The following is a 24325-nucleotide window of genomic DNA, read 5'->3' on the forward strand; positions in this document are numbered from 1 at the left end:
CCACAAAAAAAAAAAAGAAAAAGAATCCACCTAGCTAATGCAGCGGAGACGGGTTCGATCCCTGGTCCGGGAAGATCCCACAAGCCGCGGACTAACGAAGCCTGTGCGCCACAACTACTGAGCCTGTGCTCTAGAGCCCGTCAGCCACAACTACTGAAGCCCATGTGCCGCAACTACTGAAGCCCAAGCACCTAGAGCCCGTGTTCTGCAACAAGAGAAGCCACCACAATGAAAAGCCTGCGCACCATAATGAAGAGTAGCCCTGCTCGCCACAACTAAAGCCTGTGCACAGCAACAAAGACCCAATGCAGCCAAAAATGAATAAATAAATAAAATTTTAAAAAATACATTAACCAATTTAAAAAAATATGAGCTGTTATTTAAAAAAAAGTTAAAAGGCCCAAAGAAGAAAATATTTATAAGGAAATATAAATAAAGGATTAGTGTCTGGTTTCCTACAAATCAGTACTTTAAAAATTAACAAACCAATACAAAAATGAGTTAAAAAAAAAAGACAATTCAAACTAAAAGAAACCTGATTGACCAATAATACTATAAAAAAAAAGCTTGATCTCACTAATAATTCAGGAAATCCCAAGTAAAAGCAGTAAGATACCACTTCATATCCATCAAGTTGATAAACAATTCTGACAATACCAAGTCTTGGCAAGGATGTGGCAAAAGAGTAACACTTACATGTAGGTCTTTCCTTTAGTGAGGGAGGAGAGGGAATGGGGTTACATCACCAAACCTAGAGGTTAAAGACCTTCTGAAGTGTCTCTTCAGTCCTTCTGAAGTGGACTCTCAGTAATGAACTCCTTGTGAGTATCTAACTCTGGACAATGGCCACACTATACGACCGTATCATATTTCATTGCCAGGTCTCTTATAAGGTATTTAGATTTAAAGGAACATACTTATGCCATACATCTTCCCTTTTGACCTGAGCCATTTTTAAAGGAAAAAAAAAAAAAGGTTTTCTGGAAAAGGTACCTGCCAAAACATCCAATTAAAATGTATAACTGAAAACAAAGAGCTTCCCTCAGGTAAAAATATCAAATCTTTCTTTTAAAACTTCTACAACACTAACATGCTGTATTTTAATTCTTGCAAGATTCACATTTTTACATTAAATCTCAAATAGCTAAAATTTTCTTTGCTTACTATTAGCTTAATACTGGGGCATATGTAAATGGAATGTAAACACAGAATTTCAACTGATATGTGTTATATATATCTGATCTCTTATAAATGGTGGAATCCAGTGATACTCTAAAACCTACAGAATACAGAACATAAGCCTACAAAAACCATCCCAACTAAACACTCTGGCCAAAGTTTAAAAGTTAAAATATTTCTCAGCTATGTCTCTTAATAACCATATAATATTTTTAAATTAACTTGGTTATATTTTTAACACAGTCATTTAATTAGTTTTATAGACATTACACTACAGTAAGCCATCCCCACTTTATCATCAAGTCCTCCTTTTAACAATAAGAAGTGGGCTAGTATTTGTGAATTCTGATTCTGGGCAATGGCAAGCCAGTCACATAAATATAAAAGCTACCCATAATGATCCAACAATTTGTTAGAATACTCTCTTTACTATCACTGTATTTTACCTCCTGGGCTCACCCTATATTGTCACAGTACAATAGCAGGCAGATATTTAACACTATTTTTTCTCAGGCAGTGAATAAATACAGTTGACAAAATTCCTTTTAAATGTAAACTAAATTTACAATAACACAGAGGAGCAACAATAAGAATATGGTTATCAGGAGTTTATGGAACTCTTTAGAACAAGCTTACTAAGCAGAAAGGTTCTTCAGTGAAAAGGGATTGTCTGACTCCTTACGCTGAATGGAAGAAAGGATGCCAGTTCAAAATCACTGGTAATCAGAGAAATGCAAATTAAAAGAAGATAATCCTTTTTGCCCATCAGACTGGCAAAAGTTAAAAAGACTGATAATATCCAGTGTTGGCAAGGGTGTAGGGAAATGGGTATTCTCATACCCATTAGTACAGCTTTCTAGAAAAGTAATTTAGTGTATCTAAGAAAATTTTAGATATACATACCCATGGAATCATCAATTACACTTCCAAACCTCTATCCTAGAGAAATAACTGGACTTTGGATAAGAAACCGAAATATCTGTTAATAGAAAATGACAAACTATAGTCATGCATATTACAGAATACCATACAGTGCTCAACAGGAACATTCTTTTTTTTTTTTTTTTTTTTGGCGGTACGCAGGCCTCTCACCGTTGTGGCCTCTCCCGTTGCGGAGCACAGGCTCCGGACGCGCAGGCTCAGCAGCCATGGCTCACAGGCCCAGCCGCTCCGCGGCATGTGGGATCTTCCCGGACCGGGGCACGAACCCGTGTCCCCTGCATCGGCAGGTGGACTCTCAACCACTGCGCCACCAGGGAAGCCCAAGGAACATTCTTTCCACAGCTGTGGAAAACTCCCTAAGACACAATGCTAATGTGGGGAGTGCGGGGTGTCAGATGCAAAGTAATGCCGTAGTGGATACCTTCCATTCACAGTACCCACATCTTTCCCCATGCTAGGAACCCCACCTTCCCAAAGCAGACTAAAACAACAAAAATAACAACAACTACTACTATGTATTGCCCACCCTCCCTCATAGCCAGGTATTTCACTAAAGTATATGGCTAACTATGGAGAACAGTATGGAGGTTCCTTAGAAAAGTAAAAGTGGAACTACCATAAGACCCAGCAATCCCACTACTGGGCATATACCCTGAGAAAACCATAATTCAAAAACAGACATGTACCACAATGTTCACTGCAGCACTATTTACAGTAGCCAGGACAACCTAAGTGTCCATCGACAGATGAATGGATAAAGAAGATGAGGCACATATATATACAATGGAGTATTACTCAGCCATAAAAAGGAATGAAATTGAGTTACTTGTAATGAGGTGGATGGACCTAGAGTCTATCATACAGAGTGAAGTAAGTCAGAAAGAGAAAACAAATACCGGATGCTAACGCACATATATGGAATCAAAAAAACAAAAACAGTACTGATGAACCTAGTGGCAGGGCAGAAATAAAGATGCAGACATAGGGCTTCCCTGGTGGCGCAGTGGTTGAGAGTCCACCTGCTGATGCAGGGGATGCGGGTTCGTGCCCTGGTCCTGGAGGATCCCACATGCCGCAGAGAGGCTGGGCCCGTGAGCCGTGGCCACTGGGCCTGCGCATCCGGAGCCTGTGCTCCACAATGGGAGAGGCCACAACAGTGAGAGGCCTGCGTACCGCAAAAAAAAAAAAAAGATGCAGACGTAGAGAATGGACTTGAGGACACAGCAGGGTAAGGGGAAGTTGGGACAAAGTGAGAGAATAGTACTGACATATATACACTACCAAATGTAAAATGGATGGCTAGTGGGAAATGGCTGCATAGCACAGGGAGATCAGCTCTGTGCTTTGTGACCTCCTAGAGGGGTGGGATAGGGAGGGTGGGAGGGAGGCTGAAGAAGGAGGGGATATGGGGATATATGTATACATATAGCTGATTCACTCTGTTGTAGAGCAGAAACTAACACAACATTGTAAAGAAATTATACTCCAATAAAGATATTTTTTAAAAATGGGTGAAGAAAGGAAAGAAAGGAAGGAAGGAAGGAACGAACGAACGAACGAACGAACGAATGAACGAAGGGAGAAGGGAAGAAAGGAAGAAAGAAAGAAAGAATATGGCTAGTAACTATGTGGTCTAGAGTCTGTCAATTAGAAAAATCCAGGTGTTAGATCTGAGGAAAACAGTTTGGCAAAGGGTATCTCTTTGATTAACTTGGGTAGCAATAGAGACAGATTGTTTTAAGACCACAGAGGCTTCCTGATCAGAGACAAGGTGATGTGTTTTTCTCTGGGAGTCACTGGCTGCCATCAATCTTTCATCAAGCCAGTTCTACAAGGTGCTTCTGGGTTTTATTCCTGAAACAGTTTGGAAAATGCTTCTCCAGGCTATGATACTCTGAACATCTTTATCCTTTCATAAATCCCCTTCTAGATAAATTAGCTAGAATGGGTTTCCTTATAAAAATTAAGAAACCTTTCTTATTCACAAATGATAACCATTTATGAACTTCACAAGTTCATAAATTTATGAACTAAAAAGCACTACATATTTATAAAAGGATCTAAGAGCACATTTAACACCCTGATGCTGAACTCTGAAGAGGAAGTGGTATTAATATGTATAGATGAGGAAGGGGTATAGGAAGGTTTTTTCCTTTTTCCTCTGTATACTTCTTTTCTGTTTAAATATTTTTACAGGGGACTTCCCTGGTGGTCCAGTGGTAGAGAATCCGCCTTCCAATGAAGGGGATGTGGGTTCGATCCCTGATCAGGGAACTAAGATCCCACATGACGCAGAGCAACTGAGCCCACGTGCCACAATTAGAGAGAAGCCCGTGCACTGCAATGAAAGATCCCGCGTGTTGCAGCAACTAAGACCCAACACAGCCAAAAATAAATAAATAAATGTTTTTTAAAAATTTACAATGACAAATAGTTATACAACGTTGGGAATTTTTTTAATAATTTAAAATCTTTAAAAAATTAACAACTGATATGTCCCTCTCGGAGATGCCTGCTATCCTAAATGAGAATAACAGTTTTATAGTACTTAAATAAGGAATTTTAAGAAAGTTAGAACAGGAATCCATCTTGGCTGAGAGATACATGTGTCACCGGGAAGGACCCTGAGTCAGACCAAATATGGGCCAAGCAAGATGACTGGCCAGAGACAACCCTGAAACTAACCCCATTACCATAAAACCTGAGACCTCGAGCCAAGTGGTTGAGCAGTTCTCCTGGGTTCCCTTATCCTGCTGCTCTCTACCCGGGCGCCCCTTCCCAATAAAGTCTTTTGCTTTGTCAGTTAAAAAATAAAGAAAGAACAAACTGAAAACTTTCTGTGGTACACATATACACAATTTCATGTATTCTAACTTACATAACATAAAAATCTTATATTATCTTAGAATAGGGAAGGAACTTCTAAGCGTGACTCCAGAGGTAGGAGGGAAAGATAACAATATTTAACTACATAAACAAAACTTCTGACACTTTAAAATTAAAAGATGGAGGACAAACTGAGAGAAATGATCTGAGGCATATATGGCAAACAATAGATTGGCACTTTTAATATATAAAGTATTCTTACAAATCAATAAGAATGGACATCTTAATTTAAAAATGGGCAAACTGTATTAGCAAAAACTGGACAAGCTAAATATCCACTGTAAAAAAAGTTAAACAAACCAATGTTCAAAAATATACAGTATTTCATGATACGGCAAAACCATGCAGCCACAGCAAATAAAAATGCAGATCCTTGTCTATTACCATGAAAAGATGTTCTAGATTTACAATAAAGTAAAAAAGACAGGTAACGAAGTGGCATATTTCTATTAGTATTAAATACAGATTCATTATATATGTACATAAATATATATGCACATAAATATATAAGCACATATATTTGTACCTATATATGCACATGTGTATCTACAAACACACACATGGCACATATTCTAGCAAACAGGTCTGAAATATCATATACCAAATGTTAACAGCAGCTAGTTCAGAATAATATAATCATAGGTGATTTTCACTTTCTTCTTCATACCTTTTGAATAGTCTTTACGAATGAACATGTATAAGTTTTATGATAAGTAATAGAAATATTTTCATTCTTTAAACAAATAAAGAGAAATAAAGATCACTTTATTAAATATCCTGTACCTTTAATTATATATTACTATTTTCTTACCTTTAAACCTTCAGCTGGAAGTCTATAACCAAATCTTGCTGGAAGGTCATCAAATGTCTGAGACACGTTTTCAAAATTATACTAAATATAAAATTAAAAACAATCAAGTTACAACCAATGTACACATAACATTAAAAACAAAAAGTCTGTCAAACTATTTAAGTTGTAATTTCCACGATTTTGATTTACTATCACAGCTTATCATAATAAAATCAACTTTGTAAATGCACATCCACTAAAATAGAAAGGAATGTATACAATTTACTGCATAAACAACTGCTTAAATTGGATTCTGATTTCATGTATTATTAAACAGAAGCAATAATTCTATAACATTAAACCACCTACTGTTTATCTGAGCTTTTCCCCATAGACAATTCCCTAACAAGAAATTTTCTAGACAGATTATTTTCCAGCAAGAGTTCCATTTTATTTTCTCTCTAAGGGTCTGATTTAATAGAAGAGATTTACAGGATTTCTGACAATAGCTTTGAAAGATGCCTTTCCCCCAGAGAAAGAAGGAGTATCAAATCATACTTTTAAGATACTGCCATTTTTTAAGTAATCTGAACACTTTTATCCAGGGCTGAACAATGAAAGGACTAAACTCAATGAAATACATACATAGAGAGAGCTGAAGGTATCCAAACTCTTTAACAACTTTCCCCTTCCTTACAGATACAGATTCCTATGCTACAATATTTATCAGTCCTCTACCACTGCTGTGCTTTTAGAAGATAATATAATAATTGTGAAGTGAGCTTGCTGTATTATTTAAGATGCTATATTCAATGTGCTTTAAAGAAAACAAGAGAAACAAGGAAGATAGATGAACTAAGCAAACATAGTAAACAAGTAACTTTTGAAACACAGGTGAAATTTATATGATATATCAGAAGTTAAGATACTTGTCAGTAAACTATAGGCCAAAGACAGAAAAACTAGAACTCATTTGTTTTGAATATAGATTAAAAGGATGAAACAAAGCAAGAATGTTATGTATAGACAGCAAAAGATAGAAGGATGAAGCAAACCTTAAATATTCACAAAGCATGGATTAGGTCACACATCCAGATAGATAGTTATGTGGTCCTTAAATCAAACACCCACTGCTGATCCTTATTCTAGCCTCATGTGCCATCTGCCTGAGACACCCGGATAAACAGCCCTGTAGGTTAACAGCCAACTACAGCTGCGTTCAGATGTAAGTACCTCAAGCCTCTCCAACAGAGCAAGCAAACACTGGATCCAGACACCTTCCATCTGTCAAGTCCCCTTGCTCATCCTCAACTCAGATCCTGGTAACCACACTGTCACCAGGGAAAACTGATGCAGCAAAGAGACTAGACAAACTAAAAACAGAAAATACAGGATTCAGGTAGTGTGGCTCTTGCCTCCCACTTGCATCCTAACCTGAGTGTATTAACATACCCATCTTTTACCTATGCTTCTCACTGTATGTTTGTAATTAATTCAATAAATCGTATGATTCAAGCATCTGAATTTGATTGTTGAAACTAGCCATTCTTTTACCTCTGGGATAATCAGCCTGGCAGTATACCTGGAGGCCAGCAATGCTTCAGAGTAATTTCCTACTTTAAAAATAATTCATATTTGCAGAGTGCTCTATGGTTTACAAAATGTTTTAGAGTCAAAAAGTGCTTTCATATTCATTACCACATGTATCATTTAAACTCTTAATTAAAACATCTTTCTTAATTGATTCAATTAAATTATGATCAGCTTTGAACTTGACAAAGTCATTTAACTCCTCCAAGGCCAAAGACAACACTGTAAAATAAGTAAATAGATCTAGATCAACATAGACAAACCAAAAAAAAAAAAAATACAGATGTGTACAGGCAGTACTTTTTTAAAAATGTACTTTTAAAATTTGGAAATGGATAGGACCTGCGGGTGGAAGGGGAGAGGCAGCACATCTGAATGGGGGCCTCTGGAGTATGGAGTTCCGGAGTTTGGAAGTTGATAAATAATTCATATGGTCTTTGCGGAAACTTCTCCAGGTGACAAACCCAGATTGCACGCAAGCAGTCACTTTGGTTGTGGAAAGCTGTGTGGCTGACAGGGTATTGGTGCTCTGGCCGGGTGTCAGGCCTCAGCCTCTGATGTGGGGGAGCCAAGTTCAGGACTTTGGACCACCAGAGACCTCCCAGCCCCATGTAACATCAATCGGTGAGAGCTCTCCCAGAGATCTCTGTCTCAAAGCTAAGACCCAGCTCTACTCAACAGCCAGCAAGCTCCAGTGCTGGACACCCCATGCTGAACAACTAGCAGAACAGGAACACAACCCCACCCATTAGCAGAGAGGCTGCCTAAAATCATAATAAGTTCACAGACACCCCAAAACACACCACCAGATGCGGTCCTACCCACCAGAAAGACAAGATCCAGCCTCATCCACCAGAACACAGGCACCAGTCCCCTCCACCATGAAGCCTACACAACCCACTGAACCAGCTTTACCCAATGGGGGGAGACACCAAAAACAATGAGAACTGGGAACCTGCAGCCTGTGAAAAGGAAAAGGAGACCCCAAACATAGTAAGTTAAGCAAAATGAGAAGACAGAAAAATACACAGCACATGAAGGAGCAAGGTAAAAACACACCAGACCAAACAAATGAAGAGGAAGTAAGCAGTCTACCTGAAAAAGAATTCAGAGTAATGATAGTAAAGATGATCCAAAATCTTGGAGAAAGAATGGAGAAAATACAAGAAATGTTTAACAAGGACCTAGAAGAACTAAAGAGCAAACAAATGATGAACATCACAATAAATGAAATTTAAAATTCTCTAGAAGGAATCAATAGCAGAATAACTGAAGCAGAAGAATGGATAAGTGACCTGGAAGATAAAATAGTGGAAATAATTACCGCAGGGCTTCCCTGGTGGTGCAGTGGTTGAGAATCTGCCTGCCAATGCAGGGGACATGGGTTCAAGCCATGGTCTGGGAGGATCCCACATGCCGTGGAGCAACTAGGCCCGTGAGCCACAACTACTGAGCCTGCGCGTCTGGAGCCTGTGCTCCGCAACAAGAGAGGCCGAGATAGCGAGAGGTCTGCGAACCATGATGAAGAGTGGCCCCCACTTGCCACAACTAGTGAAAGCCCTCGCACAGAAACAAAGACCCAACACAGCAAAAATAAATTGATTAATGAACTCCTACCCCCAACATCTTAAACAAAAAAAGTCATTGGAATCAGGACAAAAATATAATAATAATAATAATTACCGCAGAGCAGAATAAAGAAAAAAGAATGAAAAGAATTAAGGACAATCTCAGAGACCTCTGGGACAACATTAAACGCACCAACATTCAAATTATAGGGGTCCCAGAAGAAGAAGAGAAGAAGAAAGGGATTGAGAAAATATTTAAAGAGTTATAGTTGAAAACTTCCCTAATATGGGAAAGGAAATAATCAAGTCCAGGAGTGCAGAGAGGCCCATACAGGATAAATCCAAGAAGAAACACACCAAGACACATATTGATCAAAATATCAAAAATTAAATACAAAGAAAAAATATTAAAAGCAGCAAGGGAAAAGCAGCAAATAACACACAAGGGAATCCCCATATGGTTAACAGCTGATCTTTGAGCAGAAACTCTGCAAGCCAGAAGGGACTGGCAGGACATATTTAAAGTGTTGAAAAGGAAAAACCTACAACCAAGATTACTCTACCCAGCAAGGATCTCATCCAGATTTGACAGAGAAATTAAAACCTTTACAGAGAAGCAAAAGCTAAGAGAATTGAGCAGCACAAAACCAGCTTTACAACAAATGCTAAAGGAACTTCTCTAGGCAGGAAACCAAGAGAAGGAAAAGATCTACAATAACAAACCCAAAACAATTAATAAAATGGTAATAGGGACATACATATCAATAATGACCTTAAATATAAATGGATTAAATGCTCCAACCAAAAGATACAAACTGGCTGGATGGATACAAAAACAAGACCCGTATATATGCTGTCTACAAGAGACCCACTTCAGACCTAGGGATACACAGAGACTGAAAGTGAGGGAATGGAAAAAGATATTCCATGCAAATAGAAATCAAAAGAAAGCTGGAGTAGCAATTCTCATATCAGACTAAATAGACTTTAAAATAAAGACTATTACAAGAGACAAAGAAGGACACTACATAATGATCAAGGGATCAATCCAAGAAGAAGATATAACAATTGGAAATATTTATGCACCCAACATAGGAGCACCTCAATACATAAGGCAAAAGCTAACAGCCATAAAAGGGGAAAACAACAGTAACACAATAACAGTAGGGGACTTTAACACCCCACTTTCACCAATGGACAGATCATCAAAAATGTAAATCAATAAGCAAACACAGGCTTTAAATGACACATTAAACAAGATGGACTTAATTGATATTTACAGAACATACCATCCGAAAACAACAGAATACACTTTCTTCTCAAGTGCTCATGGAACATTCTCCAGGATAGATCATATATTGGGTCACATATCAAGCCTTGATAAATTTAAGAAAACTGAAATCGTATTAAGTATCTCTTCCGACCACAATGCTATAAGACTAGATATCAATTACAGAGAAAAAAATTGTAAAAAATACAAACACATGGAAGCTAAACAATATACTACTAAATAACCAAGAGATCACTGAAGAAAGCAAAGAGGAGGGCTTCCCTGGTGGCACAGTGGTTGAGAGTCCGCCTGCCAATGTAGGGGACATGGGTTCGTGCCCTGGTCCGGGAAGATCCCACATGCCGTGGAGCGGCTGGGTCCATGAGCCATGGCCGCTGAGCCTGCGCGTCTGGAGCCTGTGCTCCTCTGAGAGGCCGCAACAGTGAGAGGCCCGCGTACCACAAAAAAATAATAATAAAATAAAGAAAGCAAAGAGGAAATTTAAAAAAAACCTAGAAACAAATGACAATGAAAACAGGATGACCCAAAATCTATGGGATGCAGCAAAAGCAGTTCTAAGAGGGACGTCTATAGCAAAAAAATTCTACCTCAAGAAACAAGAAAAATCTCAAAAAACCAACCTAACCTTACACCTAAAGCAATTAGAGAAAGAAGAACAAAAAAACCCCAAAGTTAGCAGAGGAAAGAAATCATAAAGATCAGATCAGAAATAAATGAAATGAAATGAAGGAAATGAAGGAAATGATACCAAAGATCAATAAAACCAAAAGCTGGTTCTTTGAGAAGGTAAACAAAATTGGTAAACCATTAGCCAGATTCATCAGGAAAAAAAGGGAAAAGACTCAAATCAATAGACTTAGAAATGAAAAAGAAGTAACAACCGACACTGCAGAAATACAAAGGATCATGAGAGATTACTACAAGCAACTATATGCCAATCAAATGGACAACCTGGAAGAAATGGACAAATTCTTAGAAAAACAAAACCTTCTGAGACTGAACCAGGAAGAAATAGAAAATATAAACAGACCAATCACAAGCACTGAAATAGAAACTGTCATTAAAAATCTTCCAACAAACAAAAGCCCAGGACCAGATGGCTTCACAAGAAAATTCTATCAAACATTTAAAGAAGAGCTAACACCTATCCTTCTCAAGCTCTTCCAAAATATAGCAGAGGGAGGAACACTCGCAAACTCATTTTATGAGGCCACCATCACCCAGATACCAAAACCAGACAAAGGTGTCACAAAAAGGGACTTCCCTGGTGGCACAGCGGTTAAGAATCTGCCTGCCAATGCAGGGGACACGGGTTCAAGCCTTGGTCCGAGGATGCCACATGCCGCGGGGGAACTAAGCCTGTGCACCACAACTACTGAAGCCCGTGCACCCAGAGCCCATGCTTCGCAACAAGAGAAGCCACCGCAGTGAGAAGCCTGTGCACAAAGAGTAACCCTGCTCGCCGCAACTAGAGGCAGCCCAAGAACAGTAACAAAGACCCACTGCAGCCAAAAATAAAATATAAATAAATTAATTTTTTAAAAAAAGACGTCACAAAAAAAGAAAACTACAGGCCAGTATTACTGATGAACACAGATGCAAAAATCCTCAACAAAATACTAGCAAACAGAATCCAACAGCACATTAAGAGGATCATACACCATTATCAAGTGGGGTTTATCCCAGGAATGCAAGGATTCTTCAATATACGCAAATCAATCAATGTGATACACGATATTAACAACTTGAAGGATAAAAACCATATGATCATTTCAATAGATGCAGAAAAAGCTTTTGACAAAATTCAACACCCATTTATAATAGAAACCCTCCAGAAAGTAGGCATAGAGGGAACGTACCTCAACATAACAAAGGCCATAAATGACAAACCCACAGCCAACATCCTTCTCAGTGGTGAAAAACTAAAACCATTTCTACTAAGATCAGGAGCAAGACAAGGTTGCCCACTCTCACTACTACTATTCAACATAGTTCTGGAAGTTTTAGCAACAGCAATCAGTGAAGAAAAAGAAATCAAAGGAATCCAGATCGGAAAAGAGGAGTAAAACTGTCACTGTTTGCAAATGACATGATACTATACACAGAGAATCCTAAAGATGCTACCAGAAAACTACCAGAGTTACTCAATGAATTTGGTAAAGTAGCAGGATACAAAATGAATGCACAGAAATCTCTTGCATTCCTATACACTAATGATGCAAAATCTGAAAGGGAAATTAAGGAAACACTCTCATTTACCATTGCAACAAAAAGAATAAGATATCTAGGAATAAACCTACCTAAGGAGACAAAAGACCTGTATGCAGAAAACTATATGACGCTGATGAAAGAAATTAAAGACGATACAAACATATGGAGAGATATACCATGTTCTTGGATTGAAAGAATCAACATTGTGAAAATGACTATACTACCCAAAGCAATCTACAGATTCAATGCAATCCCTATCAAACTACCAATGGCATTTTTCTCAGAACTAGAACAAAAAATTTCACAATTTGTATGGAAACACAAAAGACCCCGAATAGCCAAAGCAATCTTGAGAAAGAAAAATGGAGCTGGAGGAATCAGGCTCCCTGAATTCAGACTATACTACAAAGCTACAGTAATCAAGATAGTATGGTACTGGCACAAAAACAGATATATAAAACAATGGAACAGGATAGAAAGCCCAGAGATAAACCCACACACACATGGTCACCTTATCTTTGAGAACGGAGGCAAGAATATACAATGGAGAAAAGACAGCCTCTTCAATAAGTGGTGCTGGGAAAACTGGACAGCTACACGTAAAAGAATGAAATTAGAACACTCCCTAACACCATACACAAAAATAAACTCAAAATGGATTAAAGACCCAATGTAAGGCCAGACACTATAAAACTCTTAGAGGAAAACATAGGCAGAACACTCTATGACATAAATCACAGCAAGATCCTTTTTTGACCTACCTTTTTTGATAGGGAGCGTGGGAGGGAGCCGCAAGAGGGAGGGGATATGGGGATATATGTATACATATAGCTGATTCACTTTGTTATACAGCAGAAACGAACACAATATTGTAAAGCAATTATACTCCAATAAAGATGTTTAAAAAAAAGGTGTACATAATATATATTTTTTTAATTTTAAGTTTTGGAAATAAAAACTAAGAAAACTAAAAAGAGTTCTTCCCACTTTCCTTGCTTTATTGATAGAGAAAGAATCTATGGATGGGTTTTATAAACTTATGAGCTTTAGGTCTCTTTTTGGTGATGGAACTAACTCCTTTTCCATGTTGATGTTTCCCTGAGTTGCTGAATTTGACTGACTTTTTACTGCACCTGAGGATGGATCAAGGGAGGTCGTTTGGTGGGAAGGACAGCCTATAGATCACAGGACATAGAGCAATGATTTTAAGTGAGTCTACTAGAAACATTTCTAATTGTGTGGGGTAAAGTTATCTTTTTCATTTTGGTTTCAATGGATTGAATGACTTTTCACACTTACTATTGATTTGAAATTAGGTCAGAGAATGTTAACTAGATTCTTATGTAGATTGCTGGTTTGGGTTATAGCTCGAGAATTAGTACTAATGCATTTGTTTGATTATCATGATAATTATACTCTTTCTTCCCATTTTAGGAAATTATTCCAGAGACAAGATCACAATAAATTATGTTTAAGTTGAAAAATAAATTAGGAAATGGAAAATCTACAACTGTACTAAAGTACTCTTTTATCACTTCCTATTACTTTTATTACTTCTTATTACTGAGTTCACTTTTTTGGTTAGAATTTCAGAAATAAAATATCTAGCTTGAACTACAGTACTTGTAACACTGACTTGGAACAAGTTTTGTTATCGAGTGAGACTCATTTTGAAACTGCTTTGCCTTTCCTCAGGAAGGCAGTTGTTAACTTTGCTCACACTGCTTTTTACAATCACATTGTTTAAATTAAAAAAAATAAATGTTTCTATCATGAACAAGACAAACAGAAACATCTTTAATACAAAAGTGCTTTCTTTTTTAGTATGGTGGGGGGCAGGAGGAACGCTGCTGCTCATGAAATTAAAGCACACTCATTGTTAAAATTTTTGAAACAGAAAAAAAATTATTCCTCTCTGGAATCCCACTCTCAAAGATTACCATGTTGCGACTTTACTTATTTTGAAGAGGTCTTCTCTTAACCAGTTCTCCTCTTTGACAGCAGCCTTAACAGAAGATTTAATTCAATTCAGAAAGTAACAAATAGCTAACAATTATGGAGCATTTATGACATCATGCTAAACACCTCACAGGTATTCACTTATTTAAACCTTATGACAATCCTATAAAGTCAGCCACTATTATCATCATCCTCATTTTACAGATTGACTACAGAATAAAAATACTCCGCTTGAAAATAACTTGCTCTAGTAAATAAGAACCAGGATTCTAATCCAGGCAGTCTGGCCTCAGATCCCTGGCTCTTAACCCATTGCCCTACACTCTCTCTCCTCCAATCTCATTTTCATAAGTAAACTGAAATTTAAGAGATGTTAGGTAATTTGCCCAAGGTCATGGAGCTACAGAGTGGTAGAACTGGAATTCAACCCAGACTGTAACTCCCATTGCTGGAGCTCTTAACTACTTTGCTATATAATCCAATCCATTCACACCACCAACCACTGGGTGCTTCTCTCCTAACTCTGCCCACTGACCCCCACAAACACCTACCAAGCAACGAAATCTCTAACAAATCCCTACAACAGAATCAAACATGCCCCTGCCAATTCTAAAGCTCCATGTTTCTAAATATGAACCTATATAATTAATAATTTCATATTTCCTTTAAGGGTTAAAGAAAAGAGAAGCAATAAGAGATGAAAAGAGAATGAATTGCTAATTTAAAAAACCCAATAATCTAAAGTTCCAAGGAATAAATGCTATTAAAAGAAAATATGAAGGACTTCCCTGGTGGTCCAGTGGTTAAGGCTCTGCACTTCCACTGCAGGGTGCACAGGTTCGATCCCTGGTCAAGGAACTAAGATCCTGCATGCTGTGAGGCACAGCCAAAAAAATTTTTAAAAAAAGAAAAGAAAAGAAAATATGAAAGAACTAAATCTCCAAGGAAAAGCTATTAATCAACTCAAATATTTATTGAATTCCTACTGTGTAACTCTTACTAGGTACCAGAAACAAAGTTTAGTAAGACACAGTCCTGCCTTCCAGGTACCCATGATCTAAGGGGCTTACTGACTAGTCAGCAACACACTATACAGTAGCATCTCCATATCCTCTTAAAACTCACCAACCAGTTGGACAAATACTGTTGTCAGGGAATTAACGGTCAAGTGGGAGAATTCAACTGCCAAAAATAAAAACATTTGGCATACCAATAGCATGACTGAAACTGACTTTATCTTTTCAAAAGCAACATCCTAATACCTGTCCAAAATAGAACTAGAATCAACCTGATATCCAACATACTTAAATTTTATTATTACAAACCCAGATTTCAGGGGTGTTCTTATTCAGCTAAAAGAAAGAGCTAATATTTTCTACCTCTTGACTCACTTCCTTTGAATGACTGTGTTACCACATCTAGTTCCTCTGCCTCAATTTTTAGTTCGCTTTTTTCCTAGTTACATGACTCCACAGCTCACTTCCCACCAGCTATCTCTGCATTCCTGTCAGCCTCTATCTTTAGTGTCAACATAAAGACCAGATTTAAGCAGCTCTCAGGGATAGTTCCCTTCACTAGATGACAACATACATTCCACACCTACCTGCCTGAGGCACAGGGAACACTGCTGGCAGGGACTGATTATTCTTCTATATCTTTTTGTTTTGTATCTACGTTAAAAAATACAACTTAGGCAGTCACATACACTGCTCAAGTGAGTGAGTGAAAGATGATGAGAATGTTAATTATAAAGAAGATAACAAAGATAAAACATTTACTATGTGTCAGATACTGTTCTAAGCAGTTTACCTTATTTAATCATCACTACAACACTACAAATTAAAACACTACAAATTAAAAAACGGAGGTATTTATAGTGACTAAGTAATTTGATCCATATCACATAGCTAGTCAAGTTCCCAGAGCAGTCCACTGAAAATCATTTAACCCATCACGTAGCTGAACCACAGAATAACAGTTCACTTCAGGTGAAAAAGAAAGAAGATAAGGAGTGGCAGATGTTAGAATCAACAGAGGAAAAAAAGAGAGAGAGAGAATGAAAGAAAACAAAGGAGAAAAGAGAAACAAGGAGAACTCCATTCCCTGTTCAGTCTATAAATCCTCTACCTCATTTCAAAAGTCATCCTAAGACTATTCCAAGGACTTCGGGGACCAATTTGAAGAAGAGATCTGAATAGCAATGGACTCAGTCCTTTAAAGGTTCTACTTCCACTCCATCTCAAAAAGATCCAGACTATTCTAGAAAAATCTAATCAACCAGTTTCCTACTAAAGAGGGTAACACAGGGTGAGAAATCTCATAGGGATTAGATTTGCTATGCCCTCAAAAAGCTACGGTATAGAAAACAGCCTGGCTCTCTCAAGTTCTACAATGATTCTAGGCCCTTCCACAAGAGCTACAGTATGAAAAAGCATGGCTGAGGACCACATTAAGCTTTGGTCAGCAACAATTCTGGCCCTTCTATTTCTCACTTAATGTCATTAAGCAAATCGCTTGCACCCAGAAAGAAAAACCAGTAAATCCTTTGCATGGCACCTAGAGTATAGGCGTACACACACACACATCACACGTACAGATACAGTTAATTCTTCTTTTCTAGGTTCACATAAATGAGAAATAGGAAATATATACATTTTCTAGTGTAGAGGACAGTAAGACAGCAGCCCAGAAAGGACTACAAAGGTTTTGAGGAGCAACCTTCTTCTCTAAAAACTCTGCTATTCACCATCAAACGTAAGGCCATTATGCTGCCTGTATCTGCCTCACAAGATGCGGTGTTGCTCCAGGACCTTGCTTCAGACATACATCATGGGAGACTTACAGAGGAATACCCAAGCCCCAACTCTCCCATCCTTTCCCCAAGTTCAGAGGACTTGGCTTAAGTACCTACTGTTAAGGACTGAATGCTTGTGTCCCCCCAAAATTCATATATTGAAGCCCTAAGGAAACGTGATAGTCCTAGGAAGTGAGGTCTTTGGGAGGTAATTAGGTTTAGGTGAGGTTATGAGGGTGGAGTCACCATGATGGTATTTGTGTCCTTATAAGAAGAGAAATATATATTAGAGCTTCCTGCTTCTGTCACCACGTGAGGACACAGCAGCAAGGTGGCCATCTGTAAGCCAGGAAGAGGGCCTTCACCAAGAACTGAATCTGCTGGCACCTGGATCTCGGACTTCCCAGGTTCCAGAACTGACCATATGGAGGAAATGTCTGAGGAAATGGTGAAATGAAAGAGATAATTTGTGAACTTGGCTGAAAGGCTACACAATTGGTCTGAAAGTTTTTTCAAACTGTCACAAATCTAAAAAAAAAAAAAATTCCAGTATATTCACTGGAAAAAATTTGCATGTAAGTGGAACCACGCAGTTCAAACCTGTGCTGTTCAAGGGTCGACGGTATAAAGAAAACTCCAGGTTCAGAGTCGATTGATGGCAGAAAACCAGAGTGAACAGTCTAGATGCAAGCCAAGCTCTCAAGATTAAAAAGTCAAGATGGAAGGAAAAACTCATCAGGTTTTTGGTGACCCTCAGCAGAATTCGTCCAAATGGAAGCCTGTCCAATAAGAAGAGCAAATCTACGGGTCTGTGAGGAACCATTACACCAGTTTCCATAGTGGCTGCACCATTTTATATTCACACCAACAATACCAAGGGTTCCAGTTTCTCCACGTTTGTCAACACTTATTTTCTGGATTTTGATAACAGCCATCCTAATGGTTATGATAACAGCCATCCTAATGGTTATGATATGATATCTCATTGTGGTTTTGATTTGCATTTCTCTAATAATTAGTGATTTGAACATTTTTTCCTGTGCTTACTGGCCATTTGTACATCTTCTTTGGAGAACTGACTATTCAATTTTTTTGTCCATGTTTAAATCTAGTTGTTTATTTTTTTTGTTGTTAAACAGTAGGAGTTCTTTATATATTCTAGATGTTACCCCCAATTAGATATATGATTTGCAAATATTTTCTCCCATTCCATGGGTTTCCTCTTCACTCTCTTGATACTCTTCACTCTCTTGATACTCTTGCACAAATGTTTTAAATTTTGATGTAGTCCAATTTATCTATTTTTTTTCTTTTTATACCTGTGTTTTTGGTGTTATAGCCAAGAAATCATTGCCAAATCCAAACTCATGAAGTTTTTCCCATATGTTTTCTCCTAAGTGTTTTTTTAGTATTAGCTCAGCTCTTATGTTTAGGTCTTTGATTCACTTTAAGTTAATCTTTTGTATATGGTGTAAGGTACGAGCTCAACTTCATTCTTTTGCATGTGAATATTCAATTTTCCTGGCACCATTTGCTGAAAAAATATGGAACACTTTACAAATTTCCATGTTATACTTGTGCAGAGGCCATGCTAATCTTCTCTATATCATTCCAATTTTAGTTTATGGGCTGCCAAAATGAGCATTAGATGTCTTTCAAAGTTAAAATTTTCTTTTGGATTTCTCAAAGAGCCCCTGGAAAATCACAATGATTTATACATTTATTTTACAAAAAGAGAGATGCCAGAAATATTTTAGGTTATTTTGATATACTTTATACTCCTGAACTAGCTCATCACTATGTAAGGAATTCATGAGAATTATCAAATGAAAAGATAATTTTGTACAGATTAAATGTTATTCATATAAAATTTTCTGAGATTGTACATCGTGCAAAATAAACTGACAGGATCAAGAGATTTGTTAATGCCTTCGTTGTCCATGATGTAATCTAAACCAAGGAAAAGTATTAATAAAACTCTTAAGAATGGAAAAGAAAAGAGATAAGACCATTATGCTTCTCTTCTGACTCATTAATGTTAACTTCAGGTTGAAATTTTCTATGGACATCTTGTACAATTTTTTAAAATATCTATCAAAGTCATTACAGATACACCAATTACCAAGAAAAACAGTAAGATTCTACATAAAACACACAGCATTTAAATACATGTGCTCATCAGCACTCAAGACAGCACACACTCTCAAGAGCAACAACATTTACCACGTACTTATTGTACATGAGACCTTATTAAACATCAAGCAATAAAATAATGAGCAAGGTCCCCCACTTTCAAGTAATAGCTATGCACGTGCACCTGTATGTTTGTAAACACTTTGTAAGATTCCATTATTTTGTTATTGTATAACACTCCATTATTTAGGTCTTTTTAAAAACTTTTAAGAGATGTTTTTAGGCATGAATAAATTTTACTGTTTAAATTTACTTACTGCTAAAATGTCCGCTTCTACAGGCAGTAGGTTTAGGAATGCAAAGAGCTGGACAGTCAAGATGGTATAGACTTGCGTGGCCGACAGCATGAGCATCCCGATGGAGAGCAGCATCTCGCTGTAAAATCACCTGGAAGACAAGCAGATGAATAACAATAAGTTCTGGTGCATTGTCCTTGAAAATAAGTTATTTGATATATTAGTTCCTGATGTCCAAAAATATCTCTTAATTACAAACATGGATTAAGATTAAAATGAAACTTGTATTTCAAAAGCACAATTGTTTACACAGATTTGGACATTTAGGTAAATACCCAGTGTTAGTCAATACCTACATAACTCATGGTGACTAAGTTCTATATTTTAGCCACAAAATAAAGATCCTCCCACAGTTCTCAGTTTATAGTACAGCTTGTCTACCAACTCAATTATGGGACAAGCAAGATTTCAATCAAAATAATGATTAAAAATGCACAAGCACCTTTGATTTAAAATTTTTTAGAAAGAATTTTATAATTTGTAAATTTACTTTTTGTTTATTCTTGAATATTGTACCCACATTAGCGTATTTTTAAATGGCCATTTATTATAAAGTAATACTTTTTGCCCTTTTCCTCCTAGCAATATATACATACCTTTCTGCCTCTCTACATCCCAATGGCAATAGTGCAGCTACCTCTCCCAACCTCACCCAATTCTCTACATGAATCCCTATCTATCTTACAGCAAAAAGGTACCATGAAAGAACTCAATGTTAACCAAGTAAGTAACAAAATTCTCATTGGTAAGCCTCAACCAATTGTAACGTACTTCTTAAGTGGTGAGAATGAAGTTTACAAAGACAAGAGACTTTATAATAAATTATTTCATTAAATACCACAAATTCATGTAATAGCAATTTTGATGATGATTGCTGTTGGTAAAGCTCTGGACTTAGAGACTACCAGAGAGACTCACAATGACTCTTTGACACACACTGAAAGAGAGATACCTTGAATAATTTTTGAACTACCATCTTACAAAGCCATTAATAACAGAGATGAAATAAAGGTGAAAATACGTTAAACATATAGATCTATCCCAGAGACAGAAAGTAAATTAGTGGTTGCCTGGGGATGGGAGTAAGAATCAGGCAGAGAGGGGGGACAAATAGAAATGGGAATGACCACTCATGGAAATGGGGTTTCTTTTCGGGATGATGAAAATGTTCTAAAATTAGATTGCGCCGATGATTGCACAACTCTACAAATAAACTAAAAATCACTGCACTTTTTACTTTAAATGGGTAAATTTTATGGTGTATCATATCTCAATAAAGCTGTTTTTAAAATGCATAGATTTGTTGGTATTAGTTTCTTAAGTAAAATACATTTTATAATATAGCTCTGTTGAGAAAAGAGTTAACACAGCAGGTCTGAGACTGCTATCCTTAGAAAGGCCTGCTTACAAGGTTGGCCCTTTGCTGGCATCTGAGGACTTAAGATTTCAGGAGGGTTCCCATCATTCTCTGATAAGAACAGCTCATTGTGCCTGAATTCTGCAAACAATGTGGTTTATGTTGAATACCTACTTTCTTTCTGGGAGTCTGAAATTTTGGTATATGCTAGGTGGAGGGTGCCTACCTGAATAGCCCCCAATATAAACCCTGGGCACTGAATCTCTAATGAGCTCCCCTGGTAGACATTTCACATGTGTCATCATAACTCACTGCTGAGAAGTTAAGCGTATCCCCTGAGACTCCACTGAGAGAGACTCTTAAAAGCTCACACCCGGTTTTCTCTGGATTTTACCCCATGGGCCTTTTCCCTTTGCCAACTCTGCTTTGTATCCTTTCACTGTAATAAATCATAGTCATGAGTACAATCATATGCTGAGTCCTGTAAGTCCTTCTAGTGAATCACTGAACTTGGGGGTGGTCTTGGGGACCCCCATCATAACCACATTATACAATTTCTAGGCAGAAATCATACCATAAAAACATATAAATCCTTATAAAATAAGGTATAGTTGCTACTAAATTTTGCTAGAAAAAATAAATACACAGTATTTTGACCACTGACCTGTTTGGGAAACTTAACCTGAATAAGAACTATGACTTCCCTTGTAAAGTTTTGGAATTCCCAGCTAACTTTAGGGGAGCGAGATGAACTGAGAGTTTAGAGGTGAAATAACTCTTAAGGATAGGAATGATAATAAGCACAACAACTATAACTCACCACTTACTAACCGGACATTGCTCTAAGCATGTTATTGAATTTAAGTCTTCTAATCCTAACAACACCCTATAAGGTATCATTTCATAGTTGGGGAAAACTTAGGCCCTATTAGGGAACTTGTCCAAGATCAAATAATGAATAATAGCAGAGCCAGTATTCAAACCCAGGCAGTTGATGTCCAAAAGGTAGAGTAATGGATCTATGCTTACACGGGTACTCAAGGGCTTCAAACCAATGTTCATGGCACAGCAGCCACTGGAGTATTTACTTCTTTTGCTGTGTGTGTGTGTGTGTGTGTGTGTGTGTGTGTGTGTGTGTGTGTGTGTGTGTGTGTGTGTGTGTGTGTGTGTGTGTGTGTGTGTACTTAATAATATGCAGTGGGTTTTGGTTATACTTTTTATTGCCTTTTTTAAAATAACACATTCAGGACTTTTTAAAGTCTCTATTTACAAAACTAATTCTTGTTCATTGTAGAAAATGTGTGAAAAATTAAAATCACTCATAATCACCAAATAAAAGAATAACCAGTGTCCATATTTTGATGTATAACCTCCTATTCTTTTAGTTACGTGTAAATTCAAATATATATTTAGCAAAGTTGGGATACACTATAGATGTTTTGTTAACTATTCTCTTCACTTACTGTATTATGAATATTTTCCTAATTCATTACTATATTTGAAAAAATTAAAACTTTCAAACCCTGTACCATAACATTCCCTCAAGAACCCTTACAGACAGCAGTGAGACCCGCTAGGGCTTCCACCCCTTTCAAACACTACTTTTTTAAAAAATCTATCTCATATACTGGGTTCCCATATATGACTTTGATATACAAAATGAAAACTACTGGTCTAAAACAGGATGTATAATGACCACATGATATTTCGTATAAATGTTCTATAATGGATTTAATGGAATCCATATTGTTGGAGATTGAATTTGCTTCTTCTTATAAACTCTGCAGTAAATATTCTTATAGTTAAACCTTACAGGTACAGTAGTAGTATAACTGTGGTAAGGAATATGAGATCTAGTATTAGACAGACCTAAGTTTATATCTCAGCACTGCCACATGCTAACAGTGTGACTCTGAGGCAAAATTATTAAATTGCTTCATCTGTAAAAGGAGATTATTTAGGATTTAAAAGACAACTGTGGTGAATAAATACAAAAATGCATATAAGGACTTAACACAACAGTGAAATACAGGAGGAAAAGAGTTTGGGTGGTGATGCCAGTAGATGAGAGAGAAAATACAGAAGGAGAACTACAGTTAGTGGAAGTGAGAGCAATTTGGTAATTTTTTCACTTAATGTTTATAAAACATTCTAGTGGACATGTAAACAGTGATAAATAGAAGTCAGGAGCTCTACCCAAGGCATAAGAGAGATTTAGGAATCATCAACAAACAGGTGATAACTAAAGTGATCTTAATGTAAAAGTAAAAATTAAAAAGAGAAGACGGCTAAAGAAAACCGTCTAAATTTAGGTAGAAACAGAAAGCAGAGAAAAGAAAGAGAGAAAGACATTGATTTCACAAAAGACTAGAAAAAAAAAGAACTTTAAAATGAATGTGGGGGAAGGCAGGCAGTTAGTCAACAGAAGTAAATGTTGGAGAAGAGGCAAAAAGGTCTACAATTTTCACATTTTAAGAGTCTGTCCAGGGAATTCCCTCGCGGTCAGCGGTCAGGACTCCGTGCTTTCACTGCTGAGGGCCCGGGTTTGATCACTGGTCCGGGAACTAAGATCCCACACGCCGCGCAGTGTGGCCAAAAAGAAAAATTGTTTAAAAAAAAAAAAGACTCTGTCCAAACTAAACAATTTAAGTTTCCAGTAATCAAACAGGTGCCCTTGCTCTTGCTCTGATCAGCTCACTGTTTCAAGAATGCACCCTGCTGTTGCCAGCACTAAATCTTTATTCGTGTATTATCCAGAAACTAAAATATACTCTACCTACAAAGGAAAAACTATGAATCCTATAAAATCGCATGCAAAATTTTATGTATGTATAGATACATGCAGTTTCTTGGAAAAGGTCCATGGTTGTTAATGCAGTCTCCAAAAAAAAGCACAATAGGGTTTTTTTGTTGTTAAATCTTCCCTTCTCCAAGAAGTTTTCTGCAAGGAAAGGTTAAACAAGCTTAAATCCTTTGTTACTTTCTCCCAGCACTTAAACTACTGGGTTGGGATAAATATAGACTGTCAACTGTATCACTAGGCAACATTATTTATTGTAAAAATGACTTTCTAATTGGTGAAAACTGTAAAGACTGTATGTAGGTTAACTGTAAAAATCCTTGAGAGACACCAAACAGGTTTCTAGAGATGTATCCATTCCCACCATCTCTGATCATACCTAATTTTGCCTTCTATTTGACAAAATTGTACTACTAATTATAAACAAACATTTTATCTTAAATTAGCTACTTGACTCTGTCTAAAGGGT

The 24325-nt window shown here is 37.2% G+C and overlaps 1 protein-coding gene across 1 annotated transcript in view; it reads right to left on the reverse strand.

Moving 5' to 3' along the window:
- The window catches only part of RNF13 (ring finger protein 13), a 131531-nt gene that overhangs the window by 80781 nt on the left and 26425 nt on the right, over positions 1-24325 (reverse strand). The window contains exons 2-3 of the mRNA XM_082655175.1: positions 19661-19790; positions 5819-5899 (exon numbers count right to left, since the gene is read on the reverse strand). Of these exons, the coding sequence (XP_082511301.1) occupies positions 5819-5899; positions 19661-19774 (195 nt within the window). The 5' untranslated portion in view covers positions 19775-19790. The remainder of the gene's footprint in view (positions 1-5818; positions 5900-19660; positions 19791-24325) is intronic.

The sequence above is a fragment of the Grampus griseus genome (assembly GCF_964374135.1).
Source record: "Grampus griseus genome assembly, chromosome: 5".
Lineage (NCBI taxonomy): Eukaryota > Metazoa > Chordata > Mammalia > Artiodactyla > Delphinidae > Grampus > Grampus griseus.